General features: G+C 49.8%; 1 protein-coding gene across 2 annotated transcripts in view; it reads left to right on the top strand.

Annotated features, from left to right (window-relative positions):
* The window catches only part of DAAM1 (dishevelled associated activator of morphogenesis 1), a 97,053-nt gene that overhangs the window by 56,757 nt on the left and 12,716 nt on the right, over positions 1 to 27,580 (top strand). For both annotated transcript variants that reach the window (XM_030452115.1, XM_030452116.1), the window contains 15 exons: positions 5,927 to 5,998; positions 7,108 to 7,202; positions 8,968 to 9,301; positions 10,057 to 10,167; positions 10,277 to 10,380; positions 10,808 to 10,874; positions 11,189 to 11,306; positions 11,411 to 11,549; positions 12,006 to 12,064; positions 12,367 to 12,554; positions 12,899 to 13,210; positions 13,622 to 13,729; positions 19,937 to 20,040; positions 25,330 to 25,414; positions 26,201 to 26,307. In XM_030452115.1, the coding sequence (XP_030307975.1) occupies positions 5,927 to 5,998; positions 7,108 to 7,202; positions 8,968 to 9,301; positions 10,057 to 10,167; positions 10,277 to 10,380; positions 10,808 to 10,874; positions 11,189 to 11,306; positions 11,411 to 11,549; positions 12,006 to 12,064; positions 12,367 to 12,554; positions 12,899 to 13,210; positions 13,622 to 13,729; positions 19,937 to 20,040; positions 25,330 to 25,414; positions 26,201 to 26,307 (2,003 nt within the window). The remainder of the gene's footprint in view (positions 1 to 5,926; positions 5,999 to 7,107; positions 7,203 to 8,967; positions 9,302 to 10,056; positions 10,168 to 10,276; positions 10,381 to 10,807; positions 10,875 to 11,188; positions 11,307 to 11,410; positions 11,550 to 12,005; positions 12,065 to 12,366; positions 12,555 to 12,898; positions 13,211 to 13,621; positions 13,730 to 19,936; positions 20,041 to 25,329; positions 25,415 to 26,200; positions 26,308 to 27,580) is intronic.

The following is a 27,580-nucleotide window of genomic DNA, read 5'->3' as shown; positions in this document are numbered from 1 at the left end:
AGGGCAGCTCCAGATCCATCACCATGAGCTTTGGGTGCAAACAGGAGGCTGCTGGATCAGATGGAGATGTCACCTGCAGGCTGGGCATCTAAAGGATATCAGGAGTTGGTTTGGAAGCAAAGCAGCCTTAAGGAAGCACTGAGGAACTTCACAGGTGTCTTGCTCTCCACCAGCATGGGGACAAGCTGCAAGCAGGAGGGTGCATTGTTCCTGCAGGTCAGGGAGGCAGAAGCTCATGCAGATGCACCTTCCAGGTGTGAATAGAAGTGCCCGAGCAGTGCCAGCACTGGCCTGTGAAGAGCTTTCATGGCACCTCTGGCTGAGCCACCACCTCCTCTGTGCTGCTACCCAGTGTCCTAAAGATGGAGCAAGGACAGCCTGACTGTGGGAGCTGCTGACAGCCTGAGGGGGAAGCAGGCAGGCTGTGGAAGTCTCAGGCTTGTCACCAAGATGTGGCAGGACTGAGGAGTGTGAAATTTCCCTGGGAAGAGCAAAGGGATGGCTGGAGCTGGCAGATCAGTGACCTTAGAATCATAGAATCATAGAATTAGCCGGGTTGGAAGGGACCTCAGAGATCATCTAGTCCAACCCTTGACCCACCGGAGCAGTTGCTAGACCATGGCAGAGTGCCACATCCAGTCTTTTTTTAAATGTCTCCAGGGACGGAGAATCTACCACCTCACCGGGCAGTCCATTCCATAGCCACCTTCACTTGGAAAAGCTCCCACTAATGAGGTGTCTTGCCCGGTCACTGCTTTCCCTGCAGCACCAAGCACGGGCAGAGGGGATGGAGCTTGGTCATCAGGTTCACACTGTGACAACATCCCTCACCACCACCACTGCCACCGTGGTGCCAAACAGTGGAGTGGGAACATGGAGCCTGGGGGGGACAGGGCAGGGAGATGCTGGAGCAGGTCCAGAGAAGAGCAAGGAGGCTGAGAAGGGATCCAGCACAAATCCTATGAGGAAGGGCTGAGGGAGCTGGGGGTGTTCAGCCTGGAGAAGAGGAGGCTCAGGGGAGACCTCATCACTCTCTACAACTCCCTGAAAGGAGGTTGGAGGCAGGGGGTGTCAGGCTCTTCTCCCAGGCAGATATCAGTAAGATAAGAGGGCATGGGCTTAAGCTCTGCCAGGGGAGGTTTAGGTTGGAGATTAGAAAGAATTTCTTTACGGAGAGAGTGATCAGCCATTGGAATGGGCTGCCCAGGGAAGTAGTGGATTCTCTGTGTCTGGAGATATTTCAAAAGAGCCTGGATGTGGCACTCAGTGCCATGGTCTGGGAACCACAGTGGTAGTGGATCAAGGGTTGGACTTGATGATCTCTGAGGTCCCTTCCAACCCAGCTGATTCTATGATTCTGAGTACACAGAGGTTCCAGGGCTGCAGCTGGTGTGGTTTGTATTTCTGTCAGGTCCCTGGAAGGAAGAAGTGGGTGTCAGGAAGGAAGAAGTGGGTGTCAGGGGGGAGCAGGTGGGGGACGAAGCAAGGGACTGGGGGCAAATATTGCCCTTGGCTGGACTGCTTTGGCGTTTCCTGATTTTTGCAGCAGAGCAGGTGTGTGTCCATCAAGGCTGTTTTCTGGAGCGTGGTGATGGATGTTGATGCAGATGTTGCAGATGAGAAGGGACGAGCACATTCCCTGTGCTGTGCAGTTCCAGCCATCATCCTGCCTCTGGCAGAGCAGCTCGTAGTCATCCACAGCTCCAGGCTGTCAGCAGGGTTAGGATCAGCTCTTACCTCTGTGCTGTTTGAGAAGGGAGCAACCACAACAAAGACCTAAGCACAGCCTGGAGAAGAAATCAGGCCATGTTTGTGTCCCTGGTGCCAACCAGGTGGGACGGGATGGAGCATCCCGAAGAGCTGATGCTGGTGATGCTCACCTCTGTGTCTGGGCAATCCTCCTCTGGGGCAGGCTGCAAAATTGTTGTCCCCAAAACCCACCTTGGGTGCTGGAAGACCATTTTACAAATTCACCCTTTCACCACATGTTTCGCCCAGAGAGGTTCCTCCCTCCTCCTGCCTCTGAGTTAAACCTTGTGAGTGAGTCACTTCCCTCCGGGCTCCTCGCTTTGTCGGGAGATTTCTTTACCACCACCAAAGGACACTTAGCAGTGTGCTGCAGACCATTAGCAGCAGTAATTACCGCTGAGCAATGTCCTGCAGGGAGCCGAGGGGAAGCCCATGCCTTGCTCTTTGCCTGCTTTATTGTGCCCGTCCCCCCTTTGCCTGGGAAGCAGCTTTGCGAGGAGCCTGCCCGGCTGCTCATCTGAATTAATGAGGTTCCGCTGCACTTAATTGAGAGCGCTCTTTAAATTGGGGGTTTCAGGGAGGAAATGCGAGAGCCCGAGGGAGCCGAGCAAAGGGAAATATTTATAATGCCGCGTGTTAATTATAAATGAGCAGTTTAGCCAATTTTGTTGTTCGGCCTCCCCTCCACCCCCACCCCGGAGACCTTTGGGTTTTTTTTTTTTGCTCCGTTGCTTCCTTTCAGCCCTAAAGGAGCGAGCAGCAGGTCCAGATCCCTGCCTGTCTCCTAGGAGTTCACACCATGAGGAAAGGTCCTGGGATATGGGATGAGCCCACCTCGCTGCCTTCCTGCCCCATTCCTCAGCACGGGTCTCACTCTCTGCCCAAATCTCCCAGCTGGGTGCTTCTTGATGAGGTGCAGTGGTGGGGACCTCAGCCCCCTTCCCATCGGGTGTCACTGCTGAGAGGAATGCTGCTTGTAGGAGGTGATGATGGCACTCCGGGGTGTTGGGGATAACCTCCAGTGATGTCTCCAGGAGGTGAGTGACAGGAGCCAGTCCCTTTCTGGGCCATGTTCAAGTCACATGTAGGTGCCCTGGCTCCAGTGGGGCACCACTTTTGTTCCAGCCTCTAAAGGGAGGCAAAAAAACTGGGAAAAAATCAGTCTTTGTCTGCAGGGCTTGTGCAGAACCTTCCTGTGTAGGTTGAGTGTAGGATGGCTTGGAAGGGTGGGTTGGCAGGCATCCCCAGCATCCCTTCCTTCTTCTTCAGAGCCATCACCACATGTATGTGTTCTCCTGAGAGTGCCTTCAGACACAGAAGCAGATGGCAGTGTCCTTTAGGAAAGGGTGTGATGAGATCTGAGAAAGCAGGAAGACCTGACTGCCTGTGCCAGACAGGTTTGTCACCAAGTGGGAGGGTGCCTTAGCTTCACCCCACTGCTTGGGACCACTGAAGAACTGCGGGGGCATCCAGCAGGATGGCTGGGTGACACTGAGTAGGGCTAAGCACCAAGAAACTGCCACTTGGTTGTAGGAAAATAATGCAAGCCAAGCTCTGCAGCTTGAACCTGCCAGAGGGAGCAGCTTGACCTCATATCCCCATATCCCCTATGGGCAGTTCCCCTATGTCCTGCTCCCACCTTGCTCCTGGGGGCTGGTGGTTCCACCTGGGTAAAACCCAACAGCTCTAACCCACTGGTTGCAGAAACAATGTGTGTTTCCTTGGAGTGACAAATACTTCACAAAATATGGCTGTTTACTTTCCCCACCCTGCTCAGGAGAAGCAGAAGACCTTCCTTCAGCTCTGCCAGAACTGGTGGTATAGATTCGTGCCTTCCCATTTGACTCATCAGATGTATAAATTACACCCCAGTTTCTCAAGCCCCATGACGCTTTCTCTGTGCTCCTGAGCATCTTCCCCACAACCTGAATGTCTTTCAGCTGACTGTGTGTGAGTGGATATGCCAGCTGCTGGGATTCCTCAGGCACAGCAGGTGTTTCTCTGTTTCTCTGTACAGTCCAGCAGTGGAAAGCTCTGACTGACCAGACAGCTGCAAATGGATGTTCTCTTCCCAGCCTTTTGGGAAGGCATTGGGTTTCTTCCATCACCTCCCTGGCCATAGCTTCCTGTGGCCAGTCTCAATGCTGCCAGGTGATAGTCCCTCTACATGGTCCCAGATGTGGCCAGAAATGCAGCAGGATGGGTTATTTGGGGAGGATTGCTTCATCGAATCTGCTTGCCAGGGGATGGAGAGAGGATGGTGCTCCTCCACCTTCTTGCCTTTCCTGGTGGCAGGTTTTCTGGAGAGAGGAAAGTGGAGAGAAACCAGTGCATCCCATTTTTCCTGGCTGTCAGAAGAACAAAGGCATCCCTTTCTCTCTCCCTCGGGCTGGGTGTTGCACACAGTCAGCAAATGAGCATTTCCCACTTTTTAAGCACTGCTTGCTCAGGAAGGGGATGGTTTTATTTGTTGCTGACAAAAACTAATTGTCAGAGAATGAATATGAATGGTGCTTCATCCATGCAGAGGCAGGTGGTGGGACCTTCCTCAGGTTTATTATGTTTGGCACTGGCATGGATAGGACAGCTTTTTTGTTGTTGTTTTCTAACATCTCAGAAAAATTCTTCTCTCTGGTGATTCCTGCTTGGGGAGAAACAAAACGAAATGAGAGGGCAAGTGTTTCATTCATAACCTTGGTTCTTAGCAGGAGAAGGAGGGGAGAACAACCCAAATTATTAAAGCAGAGGGAAGGGAGGGCTGAATGCAGCCATGTTGCTCAAGCAAGTTAGTTTATTTGCTTTAAATTTGACCAGAGCCATAAAAGATTTTTTTAAAAGTGAGGCTTGTGGATGTGTATGTGTCAGTGGGCAGCCTGCCTGAGGGCACAGGCAGGTGGCATGGAGACCTGCTTGGGGTGACCTGGTTATTGCCAGGCTGGATTATTCCTTAGAGAGGGTTGGAGTTGGCCACAGGGATGGACAAGCAACTTCTCTTGGCACTCAGCTTGTCACAGAAGATGCCCAAGGGTTTGTCAGGTCCCTTGTTGTTCCCAAACTTCTTTTGTCCCCATCCTGGAGCCAGACACAATGAAGGGTCAAGTCTGCAGGGCTGGATTGTGTTGCCCATGGGGGAACTGGATCCCATCCAAATCACTGGTCACTGACTCCATGTGTTCTCATCTTGGCAAGCTGCAGCTTGGGAAGTTTGGATGCACGAATATTCCCCATGTATCCCTCCTGAACTGCAGTAAATATTTGACACCCTGCTTCTTGGGCTTGCAGAAATCAGCCAGGGGACTGGGAGCTGTCTGCATGCACAGACATGGGAGCAGAGGAGGAACTTGTCCAGCTCCCACCATTGCAGGCAATTTCAGTGTAGGATCAGTTTTGCAAACATCTCCTGAAGTTAGGGAGGAGCAAAGCTGTGCAGTGAGCTGAGCTGTGATCTGAAGACTGTGACTGACAGAAACCTTAGAGCAGCTTTCCAGTTCCTGAAGGGGCTACAGGAGAGCTGGAGAGGGACTTTTTATAAGGGCATGGAGTAATAGGATGGGGAGGGGAATGGTTTCAAGCACTTAGTCTGGGATGACCACATGAGGCTGTGTCATAGCTGATGGCCCAAGGGATGACATCCTTTAATGGGGGATGTTCCCAGGTGTGTGTTCTCTCCTAACAACTAATGAAACCCCAGAGGAATTGTCTGTTGTGCCTGGAGTCATGACTCCAAGAGTCTCATGTCACATTTATTCACTCTTCATTGCCTACAGCACACATTTTTTTCCCTCCAAATCACATTCATCAAGAGCACTATAGATGCTCTCGTACATCTTGTACGTGTTATAGTACAAGAGAAATCTGGATGTAAAATCTCAGTGTGGTTTCTCTGACCCTGATAACCCCAAGGCTGATGCAGTATCACTGGGGCAGAGTTTGGTCAGAGGTGGGTGATATAATGTAGTTCATCTATAAAATGTGCTAGTTCCATAAATCAGGTAATGTTCCCATAGCTGCAGTACTCAGTGGTGAGCTCAGAATGTAGGGAATCAGGCCTAAATTGATATAGAGTAATGTGAGACCTCAAGGGTACTTCAGAAGTGATTGGTCATGAATCTCAGGGGATGTTAACACTATTCCTACTCACCCATTGTCTTTATTTCACTTTTTTCTCCCCCCTCAGGACCAGGAAGAAAATAAAGGAGCCACCAGCTGGCCGGAGTTTTATATTGATCAGCTGAATTCAATGGCTGCTGTAAGTATTTCCCCAGCACTTGGGTGCTTGTGAAGCTGATATGGGGCAGCAGTGCTGTGGGGACAGTCTGCCACATGGCCAGGGTTATGTCTGATGGGTGACAAGTGTAGCCACCAAGAGATGACCTGGCTGTTTTCAGCCTTTTGGGTCTGTGGGCTTCTTAACAGTTTGGAGTTGGCAGGTGGTTTGCCATTTGTCCCAGCAGCTGAGTAACCCCTGATGTCAGGATTTAAGGATATCACCCATTAGACCATCCAGTAGGTACAGCTGGAAAGCAAAGACATTTGGAGGACCCACCCTGGCTGACCCTGAGCCTGGCTGCAGCATCCTGTCCCCTCCAGGGGTGTCCCCTGAGTCCCCCACCTCCTCTGCAGGGGCACATGTAAGGACACAGGCAAAGCTGAAGGATTCCTCCTTCTCCCCTTTCCCAAACTGGCACCTTTCCTCTGTGGGCCCCCAGTGACCACTGGCTTAGCCCACAGCATCTTTGCAGCCACCTCAAGCCTTGGAAGCACTTTGGGGTTCTCATCCCCCAGATGTCACCTAAGCAGGCTTCAGTCAGACACATCCTCTATGGGATGCTGTGAAACTCTTATTTACCTCTTCCTTTTACAGGGTGTATTTCCTGGGGGGTTGGGGGCTGTGTACATCCAGAGCATCCTCCACTATGGGCTTGGCTGGACAGCCATTCCAGGTGGCACCACTCCTACCTGCAAGGTGTCAGCTCTGGAACTTTATGATCATGCAGGACAAATGCTGATTGTGTCCTCTCCAGATGGTGATCCAACTGTCCCAGGTGTCTCAGGGCAGTGAAGATCAATGTCTTGCCAGGGCTTGCTGGGGGCTGAGGACTGGTTTAGGGAAGAGAACACTGGTTTTCTCAGTCAAGGCCATCTCCTTACAGATGCTGGAGGGTTTTTCCTCACTGCTCCTTTTCCCAAGCCTTGTGATTGCCCTGAGGATCTGAACTTCTTTAACTCCCCAAGCTGGTTTAGGGTCTCAGCTCTATCCCCACAGCTTGGCATGGCAGGCAGCAAGGACTCCCACTCCTCAGGCAGGTGTTTCACAGGGAAACCTCCCATCTCCCATCTGCCTTTCTCCTTCCACAGAGGAAATCACTGATCGCCTTGGAAAAAGAAGATGAGGAGGAGAGGAATAAAACTATTGAAAGTTTGAAGACTGCACTGCGGACAAAACCAATGAGGCAATTCCCTTCTCTTTCCTGGCTTTATTTATTATATATAATATCATACTAATATATTTTAATATATTATTTATTCCTGTGGTCATGGTTTGGGGTTTGAGTTCTTTGGGGGAGCCAGATACTAAATAGAAATATAAATTGGGGCTGCATAGGACAAGGGAGTCAAGGAGCCCTGAAACACCACTTGCTTTTTTCAGTTCACCTCTTGTCATTTTATTCCTTTTCCTTTTAGCCCACCAGGACCTTCAAATGTGTTCAGGCAAACCAGGAGACTTTTCTTTTTTCCAATTTGTTTTTGTTCTCATTGGAATAGAACATAAAAATTGAATTTCAAAAAAATAATAATTCTTGTTGGTCAACCAGGCCCTTTGTTCCAACTTCAATTTCTCTTTCTCTTTTTAAAGGAATAAAATCACATGAATCTTCAGGCTTTTATAATCAAAAACTGTTGCTAGGAGGTTTTGATGGGGAGGATAAAGAAAGGGTGGGGCTTCTGCTGAATGTCTGCAATTTTTCCTAACTTTGGTTTCTCTGGATTCTGCATACACATATCTGCAAAACCTTTAAGGTATCTGGGGTCAACAATTTCTGATGGGAAAATGTTTCATTAAGAAATGGATGACCTGTTCTGCCCGTGGAAGAAGCACATTGCTGTTGCTTGCAAATACATTTCCCTCTCCCATTTCTCTTTTGCAATGGTTCTGGTGATGGTAGTTGGTAAGAAAATCCCAGGATTGAGGGTGAGCACAACATTTTTTTGAAAGCTGGACCTCTTGGGTGCTGGCTCCCCACAGTGTCTTGGGAGCAGTACCAAATCATGAAACTTTTAACAAAGTCTTTAAACATGATTTGTGAGCCTGTCTCACTGGAAGTCAGAGGAATGCAGCAGGCTCTATAGAAAATCTTACCTGCTGGACCTGCTTTTGCTACTAGGGAAGTGAACATCAAATTTCCTATTGACTTTGTCTGGAAGAAGAACAGGCTTTGAAGGAGAGCAATCAGTTTTCCCCAAGCCTGCAATTAGCCCTTTTGTTGCTGCCCATCAGCATGGCTTGTTTCAAATTAAAATCATCCCAATGCTGGGATGTTCTTGGCTCATTTCCCTTCCTAGCCTATGCCTTTTGCCAAACCAGAATACACCCAGCCTGGATAGCATTGGGCAGGGAGGTCCTAAAATGCCTGAGCAGTGTGCAGAGTTCTGTCTGCCTGCTCTCGTGAATCTGCCTGGGGCACTGCTGGGTGTCTGCTGTCTGCTTTCTGTTTAGCAGCCTTATAAGTCATCATGAAAATCAGAAATCCCTAAAGTTGGTCAGATGTGCCTAAGGGAGGAGAAGGATGTGAATGGATGGTGGGGCAGGAGAAGAAGCAGGAGGCAGAATGTCTGATGGGTCTCATGGGCTCAGCTGATGAGGAGGTGACTCCAGGGCTTGGGATCTTTTTCCAGTCCTGGGAAGGTTTTGCAACAGTGTGACTGCAAACTCCTAACTTCCACCCTGGGGCTTGTGCTGATGGCTGGGTTAGCTGGTCCTCTTCCAAATGCCCTAGCCTGGAACAGCTTTGTGCAAATGATGCTTGGTTGCCTACACTTCTGAGCACCAATTAAACTGCTTTTTGCTACCCCCATCCCTGTCTTTGGGATGCTTTCTGCTATCCAAAAGTCCAGGAGAAAATCTGTAAGAAGGCAGGGGGCTTGCAACAACAGACAATAAGGGTAAAAGGGTCTTTCAGCATTGTGTTTAAAAGCTAAAAACCTTCTTTCTGACAGGTTTGTAACCCGGTTCATCGACCTGGATGGCTTGTCTTGTATTCTGAACTTTCTCAAAAGCATGGACTATGAGACAGCAGAGTCTCGGATACACACCTCCCTCATTGGCTGTATAAAAGCACTCATGAACAACTCCCTGGGCCGGGCTCACGTTCTGGCCCATTCAGAGAGTATTAATGTAATCGCTCAGAGTCTGAGCACGGAGAATATTAAGACAAAGGTGGCAGTGCTGGAAATCATGGGCGCTGTGTGCCTGGTTCCTGGTGGCCACAAGAAGGTACTGGAGGCCATGCTGCACTACCAGAAATACGCCAGCGAAAGGACTCGTTTTCAGGTAGGTGGGACTCGACCCTCCTTGGCTCCCAAAATTCATCAGCCTTGTCCCTTCCTCCTCCTGGATGTCTAAATGCCACTTGCAGGTTATTCCTGATGGCCACTTGCAACTTTGATACTCTGGGAATTGCCACAGAACTGTATGTGATGAGGTCTGCAGCTGAGCAATGAGCGAAGAAATAGTTATTTAAGGCAGCATCTTAGCCCCAGGAAAAGGGGATTTCTTGTGCAGGGTGGCTGGGGTGGCATCTCTGTATGGCTGTAGCACATCTGGATGGACTGATGTTAGCCACAGCGGGGTCTGAGGAGGATGGAGCCAGGCTCAGTGGTGACCAAGGACAGGACAAAGGGCAATGGGTGCAAGCTGGAGTGTAGGATGGTCCATATAAACATAAGAAAAAGCTTTTTCACCATGAGGGTGACAGCATTGGCACAGGCTGCCCAGTGAGGTTGTGGAGTTTCCTCTGGAGACATTCAAAACCCACCTGGATATGTTCCTGTGTGACCTACACTGGGTGAATCTGCTCTGGCAATGGGGTTGGACTTGATATCTTTCAAGGTCCTTTCCAACCCCAAACATTCTGTGCTTCTGTGTGGTTCTGGGGTGGGCTGCACTACGTCAGGCAGTGACTGATGCTCTGTCACCAGCTACAGGTTGCTACAGGGGCTGTAGGAGCATCACGAGCTGTTTTTGCCTGTGTCCCCTGGCTGTTTGTGCAGCACTGGGGCATTTACTTGATATTTTGTGTTTGGCAGACACTAATCAATGACCTGGATAAGAGCACGGGAAGGTATCGAGATGAAGTGAGCCTCAAGACAGCCATCATGTCCTTCATCAACGCAGTCCTGAGCCAGGGGGCTGGCGTGGTGAGTGACAGGGTTCTTGGGGAGGGAGGTATCTTGGTGGCTTTGGGATGGTTGAAGCTCTGTGGGGATGTTCACCTTGCTGTCTTGACCCCACAACTGTCCCTTGCAGGAAAGCCTGGATTTCAGACTCCATCTGAGATATGAATTTCTCATGCTTGGCATCCAGCCAGTCATTGATAAACTAAGAGAGCATGAAAATTCAACTCTTGACCGGTGAGTAGTGGCCACCAGTCCACTGGTTATTTTAGCTCTTGCCTCGTGCTCTTGCTTTCTGGTTCCTGGACTTCACCTTTGGGGAAAATATGTAGGTCTAGACTCACCCTTCTCAAGGAAATTCTTTACTGTTGCCAAAGAAGGGGAAAACCCCAGCGTGGTTTTGCTGGGCTCTAAGATAGGGTTGAACTGGGAAGTATGTGCCACTGAGGGGTCTGGGGGATGCTGCCAGCCTTCTCCTCTTCTTGTCCCAAAAGGCTCTTTGGGCAGGCTGTAATAACTGGGAGCTCAAGTCTGAAGACCCAGTTGATGATGTTTCGAGTCCTGCTTGTCTCTGGGCTGCTGCTAGACTGGCTGTTTGCAATTTATTGATTGTCACATTTGTTTCTCCTTTTAACAGTCTTTTTTTCCCCCTGTCTTTCCTCAGGCACTTAGATTTTTTTGAAATGCTTAGAAATGAAGATGAACTGGAATTTGCCAAAAGATTTGAGCTGGTGAGTATGGAGATGCTGATGGAGATGCTGGCACTCAGTGTCACAGTTCCTCTTAACAGCTCCTATGTGGCCTGGGACAAAGTGCAGGGGTTTTTTTATAAAATTTAGAGGTTGGAAATCTGTCTCCTGCTGCCCTGCTTTGCTGTAGGGCTCCATCCTTACAGCTTGATTCATCTTTTCCTCCTCTGACCAAAGCTGTTTGCAGGGCTGTGGGGCTCATCGGTCCCTCAGGCATGGGGTGGGGGTGAGACTGGGGACACAGACAGTGCCATGGCCAGTCTGATGGCCTGACCTGGCTTTGTTCATGTCCACAGGTCCACATTGACACCAAAAGTGCAACTCAGATGTTCGAGCTGACGAGGAAGAGGCTGACACACACCGAGGCGTACCCGCACTTTATGTCTATCCTGCACCACTGTCTCCAAATGCCTTGTGAGTCCTGGGGGAGGCAAGGAAACCCACAGCTGATGGAATCTTGGAATCCTGACCTCTCCTCCCTGCTGCTCTCCTCACTCTCTCCCTTCCTTCCCCTCCAGATAAAAGAAGTGGCAACACTGTCCAGTACTGGCTGCTGCTCGACAGGATCGTGCAGCAGATCGTCATCCAGAGTGACAAAGGGCAGGACCCTGATGCCACTCCCCTGGAAAACTTCAATATTAAGAATGTTGTCCGAATGTAAGTGCTGGGACCTCCTTTCTGAGCAGCACCAGCATGGGCCACCGTGGCTTGTCTGCCTCCTGCTCCAGTGGGTGAGAGGGAGGGGAATGGATGCTGTCCCTGCCAGGCTGGCATCTCTTGGATCTCTTAAGCATGAAGTGCAGGTGAATTCAGCTCAGCCTCTGTGTCCTTAGCCAGATATTCCCCCTGACAGCTGCAGTCACTCTTCCTTATTCATCACTGTCCCCTGGTGATGTTTTTGCTCCTGGGTTGTTCAAGCCATTGTCCCTGGAGCTGTCAAGACAGAGCTGCATCCCAGACTGCAGGACCCAGATGGGGGGGAGGCAGAGGAGGGGATGTTAGAAATACCAGTTTGGGAGCCTTAAATCTTGCTGCCCCGGCTTCCTCAATCCTGTACCTTGCTAGTTTACTGCAGTAAGGTTGTCTCACGTGCTCTGTGTCTCCTCCTGTCAGGTTAGTCAATGAAAATGAAGTGAAACAGTGGAAAGAGCAAGCAGAAAAAATGCGAAAAGGTGAGTGATGGTTGTACAGTGTTTAATCTTAGTGCTGCTGGTGAGCTGAACAGATCCCATACGCCTGTATTGAGCTGGAGGGGCCCTTCAGGCTTTACTGAGTGGCTGAGACCGTGTCATACTGTGGGGCTCACAAGGGAGGTGGGCAAAGAAAATGTTTATTTTTTCATGGCCCTGGCATTAAGGCACAGCACACACTCTCTTCTCTGAACTGGGCAGCCTGGGGGTTATTCTCCTAGGTGCTGCTGTTTGCCAAAAGGGAGTGTTTGTGACCCAAAAGTGGTCTTCTGGGGCTGTTTCAGAGCACACTGAGCTTCAGCAGAAGCTGGAGAAGAAGGAGCGAGAGTGCGATGCCAAGGCCCAGGAGAAGGAAGAAATGATGCAGACACTGAACAAAATGAAGGAGAAGCTGGAGAAGGAGTCCAGTGAGCACAAGCAGGTCAAGCAGCAGGTGGCAGATCTCACAGCACAGCTCCATGAGATGAGCAGGGTGAGGCCCTCAACCTCCTCTTCCCTGTGGCCCAGTCCCAACCCCCTGCAAACACTTTGGGAGGATTTCTGGAGGCTCTCTCTGGAGTTCTCAAGGGGCTGAGAGGTGCCTGTTGAGTGGGCCACCAAGATGTCTGCTCCCTGGTGACAGCATGAATTTGCCTTTCCAACTGCGATGGACCTCAGGAGTGCTGAAAGGAGTGCTGAAGTTTTTGGGTGCTTCCTGGGCTGGTTAAAATTTAGCAAAAAAAAAAAAAAAAAAAAATTAAAATTCAGCATGGGGGTGTTTCTTGGCTGATGTCTCCAGCTCCGTATGACCAGTCCCTCCTTCTCTTTCTCTCCCAGAGAGCAATCTGTGCTGCTGGCCCTGGAGGACCTCCCTTGCCACCAGGAGCTCCTGGTGGCCCTTTACCTTCTCCAGCTCCAGGATCCCTTCTTCCTCCTCCACCACCCCCACCACCACCCCCAGGGGGATGTCCCCCACCGCCTCCCCCACCACCACCCCCTCCAGGTGGTCCCCCACCACCTCCTGGCCCCCCTCCTCTGGATGGGATTTTGCCTCCCCCTGGAGCACCTCTGGGCTTGACCCTGAAGAAGAAGAGCATCCCACAGCCAACGAATGCCCTCAAGTCCTTCAACTGGTCCAAGCTGCCAGAGGTAAGCTGGGTAATAATTTGGAAGGAGAAACTTTGGGGAGGGGCTTTTCACCAGGGAGGATAGTGGCAGGACAAGGGGTAATGGTTTTAAACTGAAAGAGGGGAGATTTAGGTTAGATATGAGGGAGAAATTCTTCACCATGAGGGTAGTAAGACACTGGAATAGGTTGCCTGGGGAGGTTGTGCCTTCCCTCTCCCAGGAAGTGTTGGGGGTCAGGTTGGATGAAGCCTTGTGCAACCTGATCTAGTGGGAGGTGCCCCTACACAATCAGGGGTGTTGGATCTTTAAAGTCCCTTCCAACCCAAACCATTCTGTGATTCTATGAAACCTGAGGTGCTGAACAGTCACCTGGTGATGTAGAAGCAGGTGGGCAGGGAACCTCCAAGCTGCAATGTTCCTGCTGTCTTGCAGAACAAGTTGGCAGGCACCGTGTGGACCGATATAGATGACTCAAAAGTATTCAAAATCCTGGACCTTGAAGACCTGGAAAGGACGTTCTCTGCCTACCAAAGACAGCAGGTAAGAGCTGGCCTGGGGGTCACACACGGTGATCTGGGCAAGGCACCAAGGTTATGAGATCTCAGGGTTTCACTGGTGGCCTCACAAGACATCTCCCATCATTATTTCATATACCAACACCATGTCTGGCAGAGCAGCTCCATCTGCTTTATCCTCAACCCTGATGCCTTTGCACTGAAGTGGCCGTTCACAACTCAGCCTCTGCCTCATCTCAGCCCTGATTTCACCCACGCACCTGACCACACGTGTCATGAAGATGGATCACCCAAAAAAACCCCAAAGAAAGAGAGAGGGAACGTATGAAAATAGCCCCCAGATGTGGCCACGGTTGGGTAATATTTTTGGATCGCTCCTAACAGCGCCTGCTTTGTGTCTCCATGTTGGGTGGAAAATTTCTATCCCTCTCTGGCCAAGAAGGACTAAGTTTTGCCCACATCTACCATGGGTGGATCTCTTTTATTTTTGTAGTGAGACCAGAGCAAAAATGTGAGCTTTGAACAAAAAAGCAAGTCCCAAACCAAAATAATGACACTGCAGGCAAAAGTCTCTGCTTTTTCATCTCCTGCTCAAGCAACATGGCCCCAGTTTGGAAGGCATCAAAGCACACCAAGAAAATTAGATACTTGTTTAACCCTGGGCAGGATCACGATGGGCAAAAGCAGTTAAGTTTTTTAAAAAGGCAGGAGAAAAAGCAAAGGTAGAGGCTGAAAAAGTCATGTTCACCTGCTGAACATCTGGTTGCCTGGCTGGAGGGAAAGGATGGGTTGTCCTGCTCTCACCAGGCTCAGGCAGAAAGAGGATGGCAAGGAGGAATGGACCCAAAACTCCTTAGGCAACATGAGGATTTAATCTCTTCCAGAGGCTAATTGAGGGACAGATCAGGGTGGATTAGAGCAGGGCAAATATCAAGAATAACCCACCAGACATAAGTGCTGCCCCAGTGTGTTTTGGGCATAGGTGATGACAGTGCTGGCTCTTTCCTCCAGTATTTTTGGAGCTTGACTCATGCCTGCTGAAGGGCATGTCTGCAGACAAGATGAAAATGGAAGAGAAGCAAGAATAGAAGGCTAGTGTGTCAGCAGCAGGGTTTGTCCTCTGGCTTCCCTGCCCAAGTCTGTGAATCACCTGATGTGCTGTAGATTATTGCCAGGCAGGAATTTAAAAACAATTTGGTTAGGCTGAGGTCCTGCTGGGTAAAGTGGCTGGTTAGGTTCAGGGCGAGGAAGAAGGGGGAGATGCTGCAAAAAGGAGCATTATGACAGAGGCTTTCACTCCAAATGGGATGAGGACCAACAGGGAGCCAGAGAGAGGGGTGACACTGACAGAAAATGATGAGAGAGCTTCTAGAAAGGAGATTGGGAAAGGGGAGGTACAAGCTCACCTGTGAGATGCTGCTGGGGCTGGAGCCACCCTTGGAAGCAGGACCCATGAGTTCTCTGTGGTTCATCCAGGCTTCATGGTAGCACCAGATGGGGTGAATCAAGTGGTGAGACACATGCCCCTGACCTGAGGGTAGGGGATTTCCCACCTGCAAGTGCCCAGGTTGTCTCTGCTTGCAGTCCCAGCCTGGGGAGAGGGCTCTGTCCCAGTGCTGCAGACAGCTGCCATGGCCCCACTAACATGTGAGGTTAGAGATGCTCCTTGAGGTACCACAGGCACAAGACAGGGCACTTCCCACGTGGTGCAGGGCTGGGGGAGCTCCATGAAAATGGCCAGTCCCTTTTGGGCAGCACAATGAACCAATAATGCCTTCAGAACCTGCAGTGGGTGGTTTTCAGCTCTGTTCTGAGCAAGCACAGGAAGGAGAAGCAGAGATTTTTCCTCCCTGTTCCCTGTCTTGAGCCTTCAGCCAAAACTCACTTCTTTGGTGATGCCATGTCTTACCCTCAGACACAAAGGAGGACATCAGGGGATGCTCCAAACAAACCAAGGCTCTGAAATGGCATGGCTGGGTGGTACCTCACTGTGGCCAGCAGCCCAGCAGGGTTTGGGAGCAGGATGCAGGGCTGTACATGGTGCAGAGACCTCTCAGCCCACCCCCAAGCAGCTGGTGCAGGGCTGCTGTTGATTGGAATTGCTTAATTTTATTGCCACAGTGCCTGGGAATACCTAAGCAGTGTGCAGACCCAGGACTTAATGATGTACTTAATTTTAAGCATCTCTTTAAATGCTTTTCCCACATTACAGGCTGGCTATACAGGGAGCTCATCACCTCTCGGGGAAGGTCCTTTCTACACAGGGAGGACAGGAGTGCTCTGGGCTTCCTGGGGCTCAGCCTGGGAGCATCCTTACCCTGTGCTGAGTGAGACACAGGTGCTTCCCTTGAGCTGTCAGGGAATCCATATCCTTCCCATCCTTCCTGCCAAGGCTCTGCAGATGTCCCTGTCCCCAGAGAAGGGCTCAGCCTCACAGCTCTAGGTAGTACTAGCATTCACCAATCTTGCAAGTTATAGCAGAAAAACCAACAGGAGCTCTGTTTTTCAGCCTGTGGCATGAGGACCTGTCAGGTCTGTAGGTGGCTGCTTAAGAACTTGCACATGGTGATGGAGAAAAGCAAATTTAGGGCCATCAGGACTCTGGCAGAGATGTTTTGAGAGCTTGCAAGGGGAAGAGGCTGGGCCTGATGCTGATAAGTGGCAGTGACACAGCCAGGGCAGTCCTGGCAGGTCCCACAGCTGTAAGTGATGTAGAAGGGCCAGGGCCAAGTGGGAAAAACACATTCTGTTAAACCAGGGGCTTAGCAGTGAGCTGGGAGAGAATTCATTTCCCAAAAAAGGACTAAAGAAGAAAAGCTTCCAGCTCCTCTGTGCAGACCTCAGTGACCTGCACAGGGGACAGGGACAACAGGGGTGGGGAACGTTTGTGGGGATGATGACAGCAGATTTAAAGCTCCTCCTGTTTACAGCAGCAGGGACCAGGCACTGTGCATGTGAGGGAAAGGGGCAGGGAGGAGGCTGGTTGGAGGCAGAGAAGGAGGGGGTTTGCAGCAAGCCTTGACCTCAATGCAAGGTTAACCCTCCCTCTCCTGAGGCAGGAGACTGCAAGAGGACCCCTGTGTCCTTCCCTCTCCTGCAGCAAGTCTGAGCATCATGGGGCAGGTCTGAGCATCCAGTTAGAGGGAGGGCTTCCTTATTAAGGACCAGTTAAATCCAGTTAGAGAGAGGGCTTCCTTATTAAGGACCAGTTAAATGAACCAGAAGGTACCCACCGCTGCTTGTGGTTGTTCTTTGTGCCTGTCCCATGCAGGAGCCTGCTGGGAAGAGGTTGCTTTATGAACCACTGATTCTTTACAACCTTCACTGATCCACAAAGTTAATTCTGCCTTTACAACAGCCTCATGCCCATCTAAATCACACAGTTTTTCATCTTACCTCCCTGAAGTGCAGCAGTGGCAGACCGGGTGTCTTTATTCAGGGTCTGCAGGTCCTTCTTTCCTTGCCAAGTCCCTGGCATGGTGGCATAGCCAAAACTCTGCTCCTGGGGATGGCCGTGGCAGCTTTTTGACACATTTCTACACAGATGGGTGCAATGCAGCATCATGGAGCTGCTCAGCATCATGCCAGGGTGCTGGTACCACACCCCATGGGTGCCCATCCCTCTGCTGTAGAGTCAGTCCCTGCTTTTCTTGGCTGGTGTTTCTTTGCCTCCTGGCACATCTTGTTCTGCTTCTTGGCTGTAATGTTTCTGCAGGCTCAAGGAAAGACCCATGTGGTGTTTTTTAGGTCTTGCAGCCAGCACAGTTCACCCTAGTGAATGGTGGTCCCCCAGCACTGGGTGTTTGGTGGCATCTAATGGAGCTCTCCCCCATCCTTTTGCCAGAGCTATGTGTGGATCCTGGGCTGACTGACAGGCAGAAACTTGTGTTGAAAGGTTTCCTTTAGAAGGTCAGCAGTGATGGGCTGTGTTTGGAGATGACCAAGAAACGAGGCACTTGTCCCATTGGCCACCTTGGCACAGAGAGGCTGGAGGGAAGCACCCTTGTTAACCATCTGTGTGTGGACCCACCCACCTCTCCTGCTTGTTTCTCTTTTTACTAAAAAAAAAATTAAACCCAACCATTTGTGCACCTTTTACACCTCCTTCCCCATCATGGAGCTGCTGGATGATCTCTTGAACCAATCACAAAAAATTTAAATAAATAAGAAAAGAACAAGGAAGGAAAACTCTGTGTGTGTGTGTGTGCATGTGTGTGGTGATGGCTTTGCCATGCATGCTTCCAGTCTGATGTGGGGAATCTGGCAGGACAACCAGGTCTTCTGGGGAGCACAGTGCCAGCACGGTTTCAGGGTGGCATTTGGCCAGGCTGCTGAGCCCTGGAGATGAGGGGGTTGTCCCTGTCAGAGGAGGAATCAAGGGAAAAACGTTGCCATGGCACATGGTAAAGTTTTGCTGCGGCCAGATTTGCTCCAGGAGGAGCCTCTTGCTGTTTCCACTTGAAAGCCTTGTTTTTCCTGGCATTTCAATCCCTCAGATTCACAAAATCCATCAGTTTTCTTCCCTTGCATGATGGGCTGAGCAGTGCTGTGCCTTTGGGCATGGTGGCAGGGCTTGGCCACCATCCTCCCACCTCCTCCCATGTCCTCTCCTGGCTTCCTTGCACACCATCACCTTGGCCTCATCCATTCCCATCAGCCTTCTGCACATCCTTTAAATCCCTACCACATTTTCGTGTTCATCCCACCTCTTTCAGGGCTGGCAGACCCTCGAGTGCTGCCGAGTGTTGCCCCCTCCCCCTTGACTGTGCTTCAGTTCCTTTTGGTTTTGCTGAGATCACTGAACTGCATGTGTTTTTACTGCCTTTTTCCATGCTTCTGCTATGGCTGTAGGACTTCTTTGTGAACGGTAACTCCAGACAGGTAAGCCAGCATCTGCTGGAGCCCAGCCAGAGGCAAGGGAAGGGAAAATGTGGGGCTGGAGGTATGGGAGGGACATGTACAGTGCTGTGGGGGGCTTAACAGGAAAGTGGGGAGTACCTCAGAGAGGTACAAAAATCAGCAGAAGGAGCAACTTGCAAGTTGATGCCAGGGTAAGCTGCCCTCTCTGCTGTCTGGTCAGATGTTGAAGCCAACCCCTGAATCCAGGGGTTGAATTTGCAGATGCATCTCAGCACAAAGATGCTCCTACTCTCGAGCATTTTTGTTTTTCAGAACATGGAAATAAAAAAACCTCATACATATGGTTGAAGCTCTCAAGGCCCACAAGAGGGGCAGCTGGTGGTAGGTGACTTGAGGCTCACCTGCTTCCACCTGCCACCGCCTTTGCTCTATGCCACTTTGTCCTGGCAGCTTCCCACTTCTCATAGCTGTTTGTTTTGGGTTTTTTTTCAACAAGAAAAAGTGTGAAAAAATTGGAATTATTATGTCTCCTCTGTGGCTGTGTGCCAGGTCTCCTAAGGCTGGCAGATATTTAGTGCAGATCTGTAGGGCACAGGACCTTGCAGCTCCAAGGTTGTGTTCCTTCCAGGAGGATTGAGTAGCTGGCTTTTAATTGATTAACCTTACATGTGATATGGTAAAATAATACCAGGGCCAACATGAACCCCTTGGGTAACCCTGCAAAATTGCTGTTCTGCCCATTTGCCTGCAGCCACACTTGGGTGTATTGTTACTCCTTTGGAGGGAAGGTATTTCTGCTGCTTGAGAGATGTAACTGCTTATGCCACCCTGCTTCCTGCTTTCCAAGCCCTTCTTTTGGGAAGAATTTCCCTTAAAGAGCAGCAAATGCTGCAGGTTGTGTTTGCAAGTCTGGTGGCTTGGACTGGTTGGCTTGCTGGGGAGGATTGATGCGTGAAGGGTGACTGCAGATGTTTGGAGTGAGGGTGAAGAAGAAGAGTGATGCTGAGTGTGTGCAGCAGCCCGTAATGAAATATTTCATGCGAGGATTTAATGAAGTATCACAAATATGTATGCTAAGAAAGCCCAGCTTTATTTATTCAGCAGCGCCTGTGTGTTTGCAGATTCTTAAATCTTCCCTGTCTGAGAAAATATTTACGTTTCAGACCAGTGGCTTCAAAGCCAGCTCTGGTTTATGAAACGACTCACTGTGTTTCAGTTGCAGGCGATGGGTTTTACTCCTAACCCGTGGTGACACTCCTGATTAATGAGGGTCCACTGTGTATCATGCTGCTATGTGCTGAGAGTAATAAATGTCTTTGCTTCTCCATGGCTTTTCTCCAGGCTTTTTTTTTTTTTTTTTTCCCCTTTGCAGAAGGAAGATGCAATCGATGACACCTTGAGTTCCCGGCATAAAGTCAAGGAACTTTCAGTCATAGATGGACGGAGAGCTCAGAATTGCAATATCCTCCTCTCCAGGTATGGTTAATGCCTTCTGGCCCTCCAGGGAGTGTGTGAGGGGGATGCTTGATACCCTGCTCTGGGCTGGGGTGATCTTCATCCCCAGGGAGGGGTTTAATGACAGGAGCCAGCACAGGAGCAGAGCCAGTGACACCTGAACCCGGCTATAGCTTTACACTGGGCTTACAGCACAGGGGGGGGAGATGCCATTAACTGGGTATGTAGCAATTCAGTGTCCCTGGAAAGCCCCAGAGAGGCTGGAGAACCCCACGACCCTTTATAGGGTGTGGGAGAGGGGTAGATTTCACCTCGTGGTCTTTCTCCGTTTGCTCTTTGGTGGGGGGTGAAGAGGGTCTCTGTTAGTCTGGGGAAAGCACGGGGTGTCTGCAGGGTGCAGGGAGCTGCAGCACCATTCAGCAGGGTCTGGCTGCCCGAGGGGGTGTCTTGAGCCACTTCTGGATTTTGGGAAGGGAACATCCCCATCTTCAGCTGCCCAGCCCCACCGGCTTGACAGCCTTCTGTGTGCCCCTTGCCAGCTGGGCTTAGTACTGCTACCAGCAATTAAATCCCATCCCCGGCTTGCTGCCAAGAGGATAAAAAGGGGTTTGTTTTTTTTTGCAAGATAAACTATAGCAAGGAGAGTGACTCTGAGAAGGGAGAAGCCAGACTGCAGTGGTCTGAAAGGTTCAACCATCAGTGTAGCTACTTGGAAAAAAATACCAAAACACAACAAACCCCAAACTGCAGCAGAAAATGCCCCTTGTTTCTGACTCACCCAGAAAAAAAAAAGATTAAAAAAAAAATCCCAACAGCAGTAAAATACATCTCCACTCAAAAATAATCACTCTACTCTCTGGAAGTACAGAAGCTTGTGTGCCACCCAGGACTAGCTGGGATGGAGCAGCAGCACTGGCAGGTTGGGCTTGCAACAGTGGCACACAAATTCTGTTTTCTTGGACCATTGCTTGGTGGAGCCTCACCTGGGAAGCCCAGTTACTTTTCTTCCCTAGAAAGCATTCAGAGTCTGGTGCCTGTAAAAAAAAAAAATCCTCTGGGTGAATAATTCACATCCCTGGTGCTTCTTCAAGCTCTGACAGAGCTGGTCTGCAGCCCCGTGGGTAGCAGGAGCACTGAGTGCAGTGAGCCGTGTGCTGCATGGTAAAACTGCTGTGTTTATAGCTGTTTCTGCTCTGGGTTGCTTCTGGGGATTTTTGTACTTCCTAGCAATCCAAATAAAAAGGATGATGATGATGATGAAAGCAGAGTTTAAAGCAGCAGGCGAATGAGTGTGTTTGTGGCAGCCAGCAATTAGCAAGTAAAGCAATGGCTTTTGGAGCCCTGGCTTGGGCTGAGCAGAGTCAGGGGGGGGTTGGGGTAATTCAGCCAGAAGTGTAGAGTTGGAAATTAAGTACACAGATAGCCCCTTCACTGGGAAGAGGAGCTACCCAAGCACTTAACATCAAAGGTGTCTTGCACCTCTCACTGAGTAAAGGTCTTGATTTCATCTCACCAGCAAACCCTTCTCTTCCAAGGAAGTGATGTCTGGGAACGAGCTGCCAGTAATTAATCCCCCAAAAAGGGCAATGCAGAGCCACTGCCTTTCTGCCCTCCCCTTTGGGTCATTCCTAGGGGAGAAGCAGGATCAGACCTGCCTCGCAGGGTGGTCCCCAGGCCTCTCATAGAGCTTTTTCTCAGGCATTTCCCAGGGACCATTGGCTCCTAGGGAGGTGCTTTGGGGTTTGTCCCATGGTGGTCTTGGGAATAGGTGGGCTGAGAAACCTCTTTTCAGCACCACAGCAGCAGCCAAATCTGCCCCTTCCCCCATTTCTGCAAAGGACCGCGGTTGGGTTTCTCTCCCCAAAATCCCTTTGGGCATTTTACTCCTGATCCCTAAAAGAAAGGGCAGTGTCAGGACAAAGCCCAAGCATCCCGCCAGCTCCCAACAACCCCTGTAGGCTCAAGTCTGGCCAGACTCAGTGTGACCTTGGCAAAACCTTGTCATCTCTGCCCATCCTAGTTGCCCATAATAAGCCCAGCATTAGCCCTGGGTCCTTGGTCCTGGGGTTGCCAAGGGCTCAGCTTAACCTGGTCTTGCTGCAGCCAAGCTGCTGCTCCCCAGCCTCACTCCCGTGGCCACCCCAGGAACAAGCAGACTTTCACACGTGAAAGGACCTGCAAGCTTGGCCCCTTATTTAGCCCAGACATTTGTAAGCTCACCAGGCATTGTCTGGTTTGCAGCGTGGAAAGATTACAGCCAGCAAGATACTTTATCTCTCCCTGTAGATTTATTTTTTTGCCTGCTTCCCTTGCTCTGGGAGAAATTACTGCGCAGTGAGATCACTGGATTTTCCTCCAGCTTGTAATGCAGCACAAGAATATTTTTAACACTTTTTCTCTTTTTTTCTTTATTCCCCTCCCCTTCTGGTTTGCTGGAGAATGCTTTGCCAATGTCACTACATTATCAGGTCCTCCTCACTGAACCACCATGCCCTTGCTTTTGCTCCCTGGGTACTTGTGTGTATATTTTTAGCGCTGCTTTCTGCACGAGGCAAATCCCGCCCGTGCTCCATCGCCTTCTGCCTGTGCTGGTGGTGAATGTCTCGTTTCAGCATTTTTTTTCTCAGATGAATGTGGCTTTTCAAGAAGGCCACATCCCTTTCCTGGTGGAATTCACTTTTTTTGTTGTTTTGTTTTTTTTTCCCACCCCTTCACACTTATTACCTCCTCCATGGGACTCTACAAAGCTAGGCAGCCCCGCGCTTGTCAGGCTGGCGAGCTGTCACCTCGCATCGCTGGGCTGCTGGCTTTAAATCCCTGTGACAGCAAGTCCTGTGACCCCGTTCCTCTCAGACAGCTCTCGTTCAGCAGCTGCTGCCAACAATGATAATTATTGTGGTTATAGATAAGCTTCTAGCTTTCACTGGCCCCTTTCCCATCGAGTCGTCTGAGAAGCTTTTTTCTTCTGGCGCCCCGGGCTTGCTCTCTGCCGATGCCGGGGCAGGCTCTTGTTCTTGGCCCTGGGTTTTGATGGTTCCTGAGAAAAGTTTTTTTACAGCCTCCTTTTTTTTTCTCTTTTTCTTTTAGTATTCTAGACTTTGCTTTTAATGAGCAGGGCTTACAAAAGTCACCCTCATCTTTCACCCACCCTTCTGGAGATGGTCACGGTGGAAAGTGTGTGCGTTAGGTATTTGCTTTGGCTTTGGATAAGGAGTAGCTTCCTACCTGCCCCTGCTCTCCCAGGGGCTTTTTTGCTTCCCAGGGATCTCTCAAATGTCCAAACCCATCTAGTCTCTGCATTTCACCAGGGTAGGCACCAGTGTGACCTGTGTTGGTGGTCTCATCTCTTATGTCATTGCTTGGGTATAAAAGGAGTCCTGAAGCTTTGGATCCCACCTCAGGTCATGTCCATCCTGGGCACTGCTCTCAGTGCAAGTATCAGTTGTGACATTTTCCACAGATTCTGGCTTTGCTTCTTGTATGATGACTCTACCAATGGTCCTGGGTGCTGCTCAGCACAATCTTTGAGTTTCCTCCCCTGGCTGAGGTGAGATTTTAACTAAATCCTCATTTAAGAAACCTCCATCAGGAGAGGAGACAGGAGTGGGTATGGGGTGAGAAACGTGGGCTCATAAGGAGCTAACTTACTTCTCAGGCTTGCAAAGCCCACCAACTTTAATAAAGCTAATCCTTCACTTCAGATCTGGAGCAAAAGTTTCCACTCCAAACCAAGCCCTGGCTTAGAGACCAGCACCCTTCCTGCTTTAGCTTCCAAAAACCAGCTCCACATTTTCCTTTCCTGAAGAGATGCCAGGATGAAAAATACCTTCCTCGTTTAATTACCTAGAGTGATCAAATCAGCTCGTAATCTTCTTTTTCATCTGCTAATCAGCTTGACTTGCAAGATCTCACATCCCACCGTCAGGTGTGTTTCTGGTTTTCAGCTCACTCCTTTGAGCCACATCCAGTGTGTGAACATCCCTTGGCAGCACCAGGCACCAAGGCTGGGGCTCTGGGTGTTCTCAGAGCCCACAGATGGGTCTTGCCAACTGTGTGACTTTTCCCTGCTTGCAATAACAAGTGATTTTGTTTTAAATTGATTTTTCAAACTGTATCTACTGCAATGGCTTTAACTACCACTTCATGTTGGGCAAGGGATAGGATGTTGGCAAATGGAGCTGCTGGAGTTTCTGGGCTTTCCCTCTTTTGCATTGAGATTATATCGACCGCAATGCAAAAACATGAAGAAAAAATGTGTGGTTTTGCAATCAAAGCCCTCGCAGGGAGTGGTCACAGGGAATGCTGTGGATGTGTTAAACTGTAGAAGCCTTGCTTTCTATCTCTCTTGACTCAGTACAGGCTGCTGTCAAATAAACCACTGCCAGGGAAGACCAACCTCTTTTTGCTTGCTGTGACATGATGGTCTGTGGTTATAGACATCTCCGATTTGAGGCAACGTCTTCAATTCCTGTTATGTGAAGTAGAGGAAGAAAAAGGTGGAGAGGCAGGGAGGGGCTGTTTTCTAGCCATTTACACTTCAAAGAACAGTGAATCCCCACCCCTCAAAAAAAAAAAAAAAAAAAAAAAAAAAGAGTTTCCTGGGATGCTGAGCATCCGCTTCCCCAGATTTTTTATTTCTTTCTCTTTTTTGCAAGAGAAGGGAGGAATGGCAGAGGCAATGTTGAAATCCAAGAAAAGCAGAAGAAATTTGCCAAATTGTTGCAGTGGGTTCAGGAATGGTGCTGAGCTGCACCCCAGAGCTCAGGCTGGATTGTGCTGCTGACAGGGAGTGTGACCCCCACTGTCCCCATGGTCTTTAGGGATGCTGGCACTGCAGGAGCAGTGTTGCTCTGGCTCAGGGTTACATATGATGGGGGGGTTGATATTCATATATACCACTGTATTTGTGGCTGTGAGTAGCCTGGTCTAGTGGGAGATGTCCCTTCCCATGCAGTGGGTTTGGCATTAGATGATCTTGAAGGTCCCTTCCAATCCCAACCATTCTTTGAGTCTATACCTATTTTTAATATATACATAATACACCACTTAAGCAACTTGTAAAATACTGTAAAATAGGAAAACAGCTTTGATGCAGGGAGAGGGAGGGTTTGACCCTGTTTGCAGCTCTGTTCTGTGCCTTGACAGAGCACATTCCCACCATGTTTCTCACACATCCTTCTTCACAACGGGCTGTAAAGTGTTACTTGTCGTGCTGCTGCTGTTCATGTTGCATGGGTGTATAAGGAAATGCTCCTGAACCTTGCTTGATTGCTGGTCTGGGAATAATTCTCCTTCCCCTTTACCTCCTAGGCTGAAACTCTCAAACGAGGAGATCAAACGAGCGATTTTGACGATGGATGAGCAGGAGGACCTCCCGAAAGATATGTTGGAGCAGGTGGGCAACATGTCTTGTGCTCCTCTCTGGGTGCCTCATGCTGAGACCTTGCACTGTGTAAAGTGCTTAGGGCCAAACTGTGAATTTGAGAAGCGAGGCTCCAAATTATTTACCAAGCACACGTTGAAAAAACCACCCAGGTGGGCTGGAGCAGCAAGGAAGCAGCTTGGTTGGAGCATCAGAGCTAGGAGCAGCATGGGTTCCATGTCCCATGACTGGACCCAGGTCTATTCTGGGACCCCAAGGCTGAGCAAGTTGCCTGTTTTGTGGCTGTGACTTGAAGTTCATGGTCAGTGGGGTTTTATTTTTGAAAGCTTGTTCAGTATTTGTGCAGTCCTCAAAAAGGGAATCCCATTTTTCACCCAATTCTGAATCCCTTTGGAAGCATTTTAGCCACCTGTCCTTAAAGCAGCCCTGGTCATTGCCCTTTCAGCAAGAGACCTGGGAGGCTTAATTGCACAGAATTTGCATCTGCAAATAGGCAGAGTTGCAGCAAATTAGAGATCCTCAGATCAGCTCTGGCAGAGCTGATGCTAAAACCCCCTTGAAGGAGACATAATAAATCTGCTGTAAAACCTGAGTGGTGGCAGGGTAGATCTAAGGGACACTGATGTGATGGGATAATAGCAAGGAGGTCACAGGGACAGCAGTAACACTTGTTTCATAGGTGCCTTGGAGTCACTGTCGTACTGACAAGGTAGTGGATTCAAGCAAATAAGTCACCATTTTGCTCCTGAAAAACTATGCGTGGACCTCCTGTCCACCAATGTGCTTTCCCTTGTTTAGCTCCTGAAGTTTGTTCCTGAAAAGGGTGACATTGACCTGCTGGAAGAGCATAAGCACGAGCTGGACCGCATGGCCAAGGCAGACCGGTTCCTCTTCGAAATGAGCAGGTTGGTGGCCCAGGGGACACTATTTTTGTCCAGTGCCTTCACAGGCTGATCACAAAGTGGCTGTTTCATGGAGTCTGGTTGGGAAATAAGCCCTGCTTAACTGATTTTGTATCAAGAAATGAGTGGGCCAAATAAGCAGGAGGTGCTCCCACCCATAAGAACTGCTTGTGAGGCTGTGCTCCTAAAACCAAGGTCATGCATCCCTGACACGCAGCAGCAAGATGGAGCACGAGGGAGGGATGGGAAGTTGGTTTCCCTTTTCATGTCCTGACACATTTCCCCTCACGGCTGGGGGAGAAAATCTCAGTCTGGCACAGCTCTGGGAAAGATGGCATCATCTGTATCATGGCCCGGGTGGGATGTGTTGTTTGAATGCTGTGGCGATGCTCCTTTCCCCTTCACACAAACTGATGCTAATCAACACTCAAGACTGATGCATGGAAATTGTGCCCTGCTGTGTAGATGAGTCCCACTCCTCACCTCCAAGAATGACTCGTCCCTGGGGCTCCTGAGAATATATGAGACAGAAAGGAAATGTCATTTCTTCCCTCTCCTGGTAGCAATCATTTAAGGCTTAGAAGTCCTCAGGGACGAACAACCTTATCTTTTGCATGCACATCCTCCAGAGGTGCTGGTTTAAAATCTTGCAGCTCCTTATTTTCAATCCAGTTGAGCTCCTTGAATTTCTTAGCTGAACGTCAAGCAAATCACTTGTTTGCAGAGTCAGGGGGTTTTACAGTCTGAGGTGGTGCCGAGAGATCAAAAATAGAAACACTTCTGTCCTCCCAGAGGAAGGCGCCGACGAACACCGAGGCGACGTGCCGTGTAGTTGCTGAGTGGCAAAGACAGGGAGGACAGAGCTGTGAGGTTCAGACTTGAGCCCTGAGGGCTGGAAGATGCTCAAAATTAGCTTTCCTACTGCAGGTCACCTTCCTTCTTCACAGTCTCTTGTCCAAGTGTTGCTCCTGTGCCTTCATCTTTTGGAAAGCACAACTTGCTAATGTGCAGATATTTTCCTTGATTTCCAGCAGGGCTTTTTAATTTGCCCTATGGTTTGTAACTGAGTGTGATGTCTTTGTCAGCTCTGATTAGCACAGTGACAGTGTAGCTCATGGCCTTGTCTGGGAGCACATCTCCCATGGGTCCTTGGTCCAAATGACTCAACTCAGACTCCCCATTTGCCTACAAGTGAGATCTTGTTTAGCTTAAATACAACTGACATGAGCAGAGCTGTTCCTAACTTGCCCAGGAAAAGGATGGATTGGGCTATGTT

The sequence above is a fragment of the Calypte anna genome, chromosome 5A (genome assembly GCF_003957555.1).
Source record: "Calypte anna isolate BGI_N300 chromosome 5A, bCalAnn1_v1.p, whole genome shotgun sequence".
NCBI classification, from domain to species: domain Eukaryota; kingdom Metazoa; phylum Chordata; class Aves; order Apodiformes; family Trochilidae; genus Calypte; species Calypte anna.
This window is presented reverse-complemented; position numbering and strand designations above follow the sequence as displayed.